This window comes from Cicer arietinum, chromosome 5, assembly GCF_000331145.2.
Source record: "Cicer arietinum cultivar CDC Frontier isolate Library 1 chromosome 5, Cicar.CDCFrontier_v2.0, whole genome shotgun sequence".
Classification (NCBI taxonomy): Eukaryota; Viridiplantae; Streptophyta; class Magnoliopsida; order Fabales; family Fabaceae; genus Cicer; species Cicer arietinum.
The window spans coordinates 23,504,588-23,513,901 of record NC_021164.2 but is presented as its reverse complement, the minus strand read 5'-3'; the positions used below and the strand labels follow the sequence as shown (position 1 = coordinate 23,513,901).

The 9,314-nt window shown below is 29.2% G+C and overlaps 1 protein-coding gene across 6 annotated transcripts; it reads right to left on the bottom strand.

The window, feature by feature from the left end:
* Positions 1 to 3,458: 3,458 nt before the first annotated feature.
* LOC101507087 (putative calcium-transporting ATPase 11, plasma membrane-type) lies at positions 3,459 to 5,451 on the bottom strand. Of its 6 annotated transcripts, none has more exons than XR_001143883.3 (5): positions 4,611 to 5,450; positions 4,431 to 4,510; positions 4,101 to 4,177; positions 3,920 to 4,023; positions 3,459 to 3,727 (listed from the first exon to the last, which is right to left on the bottom strand). XR_001143883.3 is itself a non-coding variant. In XM_027334407.2 (5 exons), exons 2-5 carry the CDS (start codon positions 4,453 to 4,455, stop codon positions 3,587 to 3,589), a joined length of 318 nt encoding a protein of 105 aa, XP_027190208.1. In that variant the 5' UTR covers positions 4,456 to 4,510; positions 4,611 to 5,451; the 3' UTR covers positions 3,459 to 3,586. The 6 variants fall into 6 exon arrangements, 1 of the variants encoding a protein (XP_027190208.1); XR_001143885.3 differs by having other exon boundaries at positions 4,101 to 4,155; XR_001143887.3 differs by having other exon boundaries at positions 4,101 to 4,152.
* Between the last annotated feature and the right edge of the window lie 3,863 nt (positions 5,452 to 9,314).

Sequence of the window (9,314 nt, the reverse complement as noted above, 5' to 3'; positions counted from 1 at the left end):
TAAATCCTCGTAAGGATAAGATGGACCAATCAACTCATAGAACCATCCTGTGGCTCATCACGATCACCACTTAACCTTGTGGCCCATCACGGTCACCACTAACATTGTGGCATATCACGGTCACCATTGACACTGTGGCACATCACGGTCACCACTAGCTATGAAATGCATAAGCATACTTTTACTCTTTTTACAACAATCATTATGTAAATGTAGCTATTAAAAGACTCCCCTTTTAATACTCATTTAACATTAATAATTTTTTATACTTATCACAGAACACACTCAAGACAGATTTTCCTCAATAAAATTCATAACATAAAACAACACGTATTTTCTCTCCATAATATATAATTACGTCAATATTAATCATCAATTCATAACATGTAATAACACGTATTTTCACTCCAAAAATATATATATTCATGTCAAAATTAATCATCACACATTCACACATTAATCATATATCAATCACACATATGGGGTCCCTACATGCAAACTACAAATTTGAAAGGAGCTCTTACCTTAGTTGTAGCTTTCACAACCTTTTTCACTACCGTGATCAAACACGGCGAAAATCTCGCTCTTGCGGACATCTCAAATAAATTAGTTCCCAAGCACCGTAGTGTAGAGATGAACAACTTTCCCTCCTGACACTTCTAGAATTGAAGCTTAGATCTATAGGAGGGAAGAGGCGAGAGCAACAAAGGAAAATGTTTTTCCTCTGTTCGTTTCACACACACACACACAAATATATATATATATATGATAATTAAAATCAATCAAACAAATATTTAAAAATATAGATATATTATAAAATTATCATTACACTCATCACATCACTCACTTCTCAATCTACTTTAATAAAAATATCTACTCTTGTCGCAACTCAATTGACAGATGAATTTTTCAGCAACAAGTGACATTTTTAAAAACAAAATTGCTCGGTATAATGAAATTATTCTTCGATAAATAATTTTATTCGGGTCTCAAAATATATATACATAGATTAAACACATTACAAACTCTAACAAAATATTTTTTTGTTACTTAATTCACAAAATAAAATAAAATTAGGCTAAATGCCTAAGCAATTTAACACAGACAAAATACCCTAGAATTGCATAAATTAGAATTTAAAAATTAAGAGTCTTACAAAAAAACATATTTAAACCAAATATAATTAATCCACACGGAATGTTTCACATCATCCTTGTTTTTTACATATCATTAAAAAATGACATTTCATCAAATTTTAGATCAAGAATATGTTTGAGGCCCAAAACTGATGACAAATAAATGGGGAGACTATTTTCATGATTTAGCTAAAATAGGATGATCAAAAATGTAATTAAACCAAAAAAAATTTAAAAAATATTCAAGATATGTGCTTTTTCAACAACATCTAAGATACTAACTCTATCTCTAAATATAGGATCCCCTTGATCCAATCGCGAGAATTAAAAAATTTAATAGTAATATTAAATTTATCGACAATTGATACTATGTTTACAATTTTATCCTTTAAGAGAGATGATTAGTTAATGTTTTTATTATATTATTTATTGTTGGTTGTAGAAATAGATTTTAGGAGTAAGTTAATAGAAAAATAATTAATATAATTCAAAATTCAAAAAAATTATAAAAAAAGTCAATAAAATATTATATTTAGGGACAGAAGTAGTTAAAAAGAATGTGACAAAACCATCCCTGCTATTTCATAGTTAGAAATTAGAGGATGTGTTTGGACCTCTGAGCCACCAATGTGGTCCGTTAAACAGCATGGTCTATGGTATTTCCTCAAAATTGGATTTTATCGATACACAATATATAACTAGGTAACGAATCCGTGATATCTAAATAACTGCCAAACAGTACTTCATTCATATACATATATCATGGTTATTAAAAAGTTAAGAAGTTACGTTGTAACATTACAAACAAACATCGAAGATTGGCTCCGACGGAAGGAGTTACACTCCTATAATAGAGAGAACTTCAAATAGAATTATATCAAGTGGTGAAAATTTATGTAAAACCAAAAAAAGCCTTAGAAACAAACTATTCAAAAGTTACTTTAGTATTGCGAAAAACTACTACTCTATACATCTTTTGCACAAGCTTGCTTGTTTCTTTTGTACGATTTTTTAATTATTTTTGTACGACTAATTTTGTTTTTAAAAAAAACATTAGGATAGAGAGAATTTTTATTAATCAAATGACATTGTTGATGATTTTACAATTATTCTTGATGAGATTTAAACTCGGTACCTTAATTGATATTTTTTTTTAGAATGAGAAAAGAGGAAAGCAAAATTCCTTCTAAAATATTTTTGTTCTATCTATTTTGGAGATTTAGAGGGCAGCATATGAGAGAGAATAGATTCAATATAACCAAAAAATTATTTCAAATTCATTTCGTCTCCTTGAACTAAACGTACTTAAAAATCATCTTATATCCTCTCCATTAAAATCTCTCAACCCCTTCCTTGAACCAAACAGACAATTATCACTATATTGACATGTAAGTATAGAAACTTAGATTGTGGATGGGAGGGATTTTAATAGACTGAAGTGGAGAGGAGTGGAGAAGTTTTAATACTTTTGTGTTTGGTTTAAATGGAGAAGATAAATTTAAAATAATTTTTTAGTTGTCTTGATTTCCTCTCCTTAGAGGGATTTTTTCACTCTCAATTCCTTTATTAAACATAATCAAACACGAAAACATAAAATATCTCTTCTTCTTCAGATTATACTTCTAACCAAACAGAACCTTAATATTTTCCCGTGAATCAATTTTATTTATTACCACAAAATCAGTTCAATTGCAATTTCTAGTCAAAGTTGATGCGAATTAAATTAATTAATTTGGCGCATAACATGTTAATATCCTCAAAATAATTCAAAAACCAATTTATGCCTCCTCTTTTTAAGATATATTGTCGGTTGAACAAGTTTCTCTACTTTTACTTACTTAATTAAGCCTTAGCTTTTGCTTTTCCTTTAATTATACTCACTTCACTAGTGCAATTAAACTTTGTTACATCGGTTCCTATATTTACATGTTAGATCGGTTATTGGTCTGATCTAACATCAAACGTTGTAATAAATAGTGTATTATACAATCGGTTAAAATGACAGATGTAACAAGTCAAAATTGAAAATTGATTTATCACATCGGTTAAATTTGAACCAATCTAACAAGTCAATTCAAAATTGATTCATTACATCGGTTAAATTTGAACCAATCTAACAAGTCAAATTTAAAATTGATTTATTACATCGGTTAAATTTGAACCAATCTAACAAGTCAAATTCAAAATTGATTTGTTACATTGGTTAAATTTGAACCAATCTAACAAGTCATATTCAAAATTTAACTATATTTCATACTTCCTTCATTATACAATTAGTAAATCAACTAAATATCAATTGCATCGTAGCATTGTCACGGCAAATAAGTAGAACTAGAACAATAATGTAATTATAGACATAATCAAATTGAACATGCCTCGACCCAAGGAGTCACATGATGACATCAACTATGTTGACAATACATTATACTAAACATGAAAACACAAACAAATCACAAGTTTGAGTATACATAAAAGATAGTAATCATATTAATAATCAGGATTAACCCAAAAAGATTTATATGAATTAACAGAACCAAATCACTTGAATGATTACTATATTCACCGTCTCTGGCCAAAGATTTCATTGTCAGCTGCAAGCACGAAATCAACACAACAATTTAATACATTAGCGTCCAAAAAACCATCACAAAACTGAATGAGACACATATTCAAAACTCAAACCAATAATTAACATTTAAAAAACATAATAAATAATAAAAAAGTTATCATAATAATTCAAAAAATAAAAATAAACAACAAACAATTTGACTCAGCTTCTTTACATCATCATCATGGCCTTCAACAATAGACCCCAATTCATCACCACAGATTTGGAATCCTGAATCTTTAACTTCCTCTAGCACTTTGTAATCGCTTTGTTGCGCGTCTGTGAATATATAATCAAAAGTAAACATATTGGCTCTGATATTTATAAGCTACGAGAATAATGACAAAGAAACTTACCTTGCAGAAACTGAAATGCTACTTTGGAAACTAAAACTGCCACCCTCAGCTTCTACTGGAGTAAGGAAAGGATGAGTCTTTGAGAAATCAAACAGGAAGATGTCACATTCTATTTCTATGCATTGAAGAGAAAACTGAGGAATCACTGTTATGGTACTTTATAAGTATTCTCAAATCCTTTACTAAGAAAAACACTTTTCACAGAGTTAATGAGCACGAGTGTTGTTTATACTGGATAACAAGTTTACAAAAGAAAAACAAGATCGCTTCGGTCTTTATTGAAACTGATAATAGTGGATGACATGTAATTAACAGGATAACCAATTGTACCTACGTAATTTATAGCAAATGTCATTTCAATTTTCTCTTCAGGGAATTCAATGTTCTGAGAGTATACTCCTGCATTATTTCTGTAAAACAAATTTTATTAATTCCAATAAACTATTACCATAAAAATTTGGCAACCGCGATCTCAATTCTCAACTGAAATCATTTAATAAAAACACTTACATGATAATATTATAAGGCAATTCTAAAGCTAAAAACTCTGAACAAAATCTCTGTACAGAAGCAAGAGAGCTAAGATCAATTTCCAATAGAATTATCTCAGCATTAAGACTCTCCTTTTGGATTTTCTCTCTAACTTCACAACCCTTTTTCAAGTCCCTAGCACCAACCACAACTCACACTCCTCTCTTTGCTAACACCTTAGCTGTTTCAGCTCCAATACCTAAAGTGGCACCTTCAATTAAAAATATCCATAACAAATAAAAAAATTCATTAACTAATACACAATGTGAAGATCAGAGGTTAGTGGCATTCCGACGTGTGGTGGTGTCGAATTTCCATGGCGGCTTGTTACTGGTCTTTGATTGAAGAAGAGTGAATATCGGAAACAAGTTGACGGATGAAATCATTGGAATTTTCGAAAGCACATGAGATGAGGAGTCGTCGGGATTGTGAAGAAGTGGTGGTGAATTCGCCGGATCTATAGCTGTTAGAGTCGCTGAAAGCAAAAGAAGTGAAATTATCGTTGATGGTGAATTCGTTGAAATTGTGTCCCATGTAAGTCTAACTCTCGGTTCCCATAACTGTAACGGTGTTAGGTTAGGAATTGGGTTGCGCCGGACCAATTTGTCGCCGACACGGAAGTGAAAACAGAATTTAAGAGAAAACAATTTAGGGAAATACAAATTTAAGTGTTGATTGCGAAGGAAGGAACGAAAATATACTTTAGAGAAAACAAAATTTACTTAGAGTTTACGTTCAAGGATGAAAGGTGAAAGCAGTGAAGGGTGAAGGATGAACCTGAGGCATAAGGATTTGTGTTTAGGCGCATTTTAAAAAAAAACTACAATAAAAATTGTTGAATTTAAAGGAATTTTTGTAGTAAAATGTTTGTTAGAACAATTTAATATAATAGATATAATAAAATTTATAAAAATAATTATAAATTTATTATTGTTCTTTTTTTGTGTGGAATTTTTTTTTAATATGTACGTTAGAATAGTTAAATTATAATAGATTTAATAAAGTTTATCATAATAACAAGTTTGTTACTGGGTTATTATTATATTGGATGTATAACAACCGATCTAATATCGACGGTGTAATAAGGTTAAAATGTATTGGTGTTTAGACTAAACATACGACTTTAATATTTTGGCCTGTTTGAAATAAATAATAAAATACTTAATTTAATATTTGATCTCTTATGTTTATTTTAGTTTTATATGTTTTAAAAGTTTTAAATTGATCTATTACGTTAATAATGTTGGGTTAAATTAATCTTTTATGTTAATTTTTGAGTTAAGGTCGCGAAAATTTGTGATGTGTTTAATGATAATGTGATGTGACAATTAATGGCTTGACTTTATTTCATATTTTGTCCCATATTTAGAATCCTATCTGAAGGAAACAACAAATGCTAATGTTATATTAATATAATTGACCAATTTAAAACTTTTAAAATTTAAGAGACTAAAATGAAACATAAAATAAATGTAAGATCAAATATAAAATTAAGTCAAGATATTAATTGTCATGTCATGTTTCCGTTACACTTCACAAATTTTCACGGTGATATGCCAGAATTTAACATAAAAGATTAAATGAACTTAACTTTATTAAATTAAGAAACCATCTTTATATTTCTAAAATATGAGACCAAAATGAAACATAAAATATACTTAAGGTACCAAACACGGAATTATACCATAATAAAATTTAAAATCTTATGAAATGATTGTTTCTCATAGGAAAAATATAAAATGTTAATTTAAAAGTTTATTTTATTCTTATAAATCAATTTAGAAATGTAAAAACTCTAAAAAAAAAATTCAAATTAATATCTACATATCCGAATTGATTATTGCAAAAAAAGTTAAAATCGACAACAACAAAAAAAATCTAGTGGAGCCTTTGAGAATGTATAGGATGAGAGAAGAAATTTCCAACTTTGATTAGTAGTAGTCTGAATTAGGCCTCAACCCCTCTCTATCATAGATCATGTCTATAAGGCCCATGTTCTAGCAACATAATGTCATACTCAATTTGGTTGGTCATAATTGTAACCATCTCACCTCACCAAAGAATGTTTGTCTCGACGAAACATCAGTTATTATCTTTAAGGTTATGTCTGTCAACTAACCTGAATATCCTCTATAAATAACATGGTTATAACATAGTTAAAGTACACAAATTTATCTTTTTTAAACTTCTCTTTTTTCAATCACTTAGTGACTTGAACCAGGACCGACTCGAGCGTAAGCTTCTAAAGCAACCATTTTAGATTTTTATAAAAAATAAAAACTTTATTTTACTAAAAGATCTCAAAAAAAATTTATTAATAAAATATAAATTTTTTCATATAGAAGGTCTCAAATTTTAATATTTTTCAAATTAAAACATATAAAAATTTTCTAAATTTAATATTGTCTTAACAGTATTAAATCAATTAAAAAAGAAATATTACATGACATCAATTATATTAATTTAGTGATGTCATGTTAAAATTAAAAAAATCAACTGTAGGTCTCATTAAAATTCGTTGTAGGCCTTCAAATGTATTGGATCAATCCTAACTTGAACATCAAAGTGTCTATATGTACTACCACCTCATCCTAAAGGAGACGAAATGTTATTTTAGTAATATCATCCCAATTAGGTGATCACTTTCGATCTTATCTAGATTATTGGAGCAATCATTGAGAAACAAGGGTCTTAAAAAAAAAGGGTCTAAACTAGACTCAAATGATGATAAACCTCTTGTCCCCTTAGACTCAAGCTTAAAAAAAGAAGGGTCTAAGCTAAACTTAAAAATTCATACATTACTTGAGAATGGAGGTTAACTATAGTTTATAAACAACACCAACACTCCTCTATCCATGAAGACACCTTTTAATAAGGAAAAAACTACGACGACTTATGCACATAATCCAAGTTAAATAATATCTTGAAAACATGACTTGAGATCGGAACACTAAAAGAAATATCTTATAATATAAATATCAATACAAAAAAATACATCAATGTGTGTTAGTAACATAATATATATATATGATCATTATCATTCGAAAAAAACAGAGACAATAAAATTATATTATAAAAAAATTATAATTACTATTCATATTTATAATTTATTTTATATATTTTTTCATTTATTTACACTATCAACCATGTTTTAATATAAGAGCTTGACATTGTAACTTTAAAGAACATATTTAAAATTTCGTACGAGACAATTGTAAAATAGTCATTACTGTCACAGTAATTAATAATAATTTATCTCTTTATCAGTTAAAAAAAATGTTTCTATACTATATATATGTGAACAAACAACCATTCAAAATTTTATCTATGACTTTGTCATGCGTTCAATTCTTTACAATTAAAGTCTACCGTAATCTTCAAGTTTGTGGGATATCATGAAGTTTGAGTAAAAAAATAGAATATGATAGTATTTTAATCAATCCATCTTGACTCACAACATAAATCAAACCACGAGTTCATACATATTTTCCTCTTATTTAGTGTCTTTGAGAACTAAAACTTCTACAACACTTGGTGGTTTCTAATTTTTTTTTTCTTTCATAGTAATAAAATGTGGAAGCAGCTTTTCTTATTGGAGGTGTTGATGTTTTATGTCCTGGCATTGGTCTCTGCCCAAAGTGCCAAGAACGTGATAGCTTATGAATCAAAAAAATTTCAGAACAAAGTGGAGTTGAAGAAATGGGGTGTATTATGCGCAGCCGAGGATGGAAATAAATCATTGTGATGGCTCAACAAATATGGTTGGGCTTCCTTTTGTGGACCTGTTGGGCCTCTTGGCATAGCATCTTGTGGGAAATGCTTAAATGTATGTATCTATCTAGAAAATTATACCTTTTACTCCTCATATTATACTCTTACCTCCACAAATATTATAAAAGAACGTTTTTATCCTCATATAAATATTAAAAGTTTGTATATTCACTCTCAATACCATTAGTTTTTCAATATACAAATGAGTGTCAAAATTTTCTTTTTTTCCGGAAAACTATTTTCAAGTTTTCCGATATAGATGTTATACTCTAGAAAACATTTTTCAAGTTTTTTGGTACACATCTTACTTCGAAAAACTTGAAACCCCTTAGTCTTATGTACCAGAAAACTTCAATTGTAGACATAGCCATTATGGATTGAATTGATAACTTCCAACATGTAAGTCCTCCTGCAAGGGTAGAGACATATCTTGTTGTAGATCTTTTATCATCTATATCACCTGCACAATCAGAATAAACATATCCTACTACTGAAGGATCACCTTGTCTGCTACTAAATATGATACTATGACATGTTGTACCCTTCAAGTACCTGAAAATCCACTTGATGGCTTCCCAATGATGTTTACCTGGTTTGGACATAAGCTTGCAAACTTAACTTACAGCTTGTGCCAAATATGGTCTAGTGCAAACCATAGAATAGATTAAACAACCAACAACACTAACATACGAAATGCTTGACATATACTTAGCTTCTACATTTGTCTTTGGACATTGATCCAACAACAACTTAAAGTGATTCGCCAATGGAGTACTCACAACCTTCAAATTGCTCATATCAAATTTGTCTATCATATTTTCAACATAAATTTTCTAAGAGATCCATAACTTTCTAGTACTCCATGTGAATTTCCATACCAATAATATATTTAACAACACCCAAGTTTTTCAT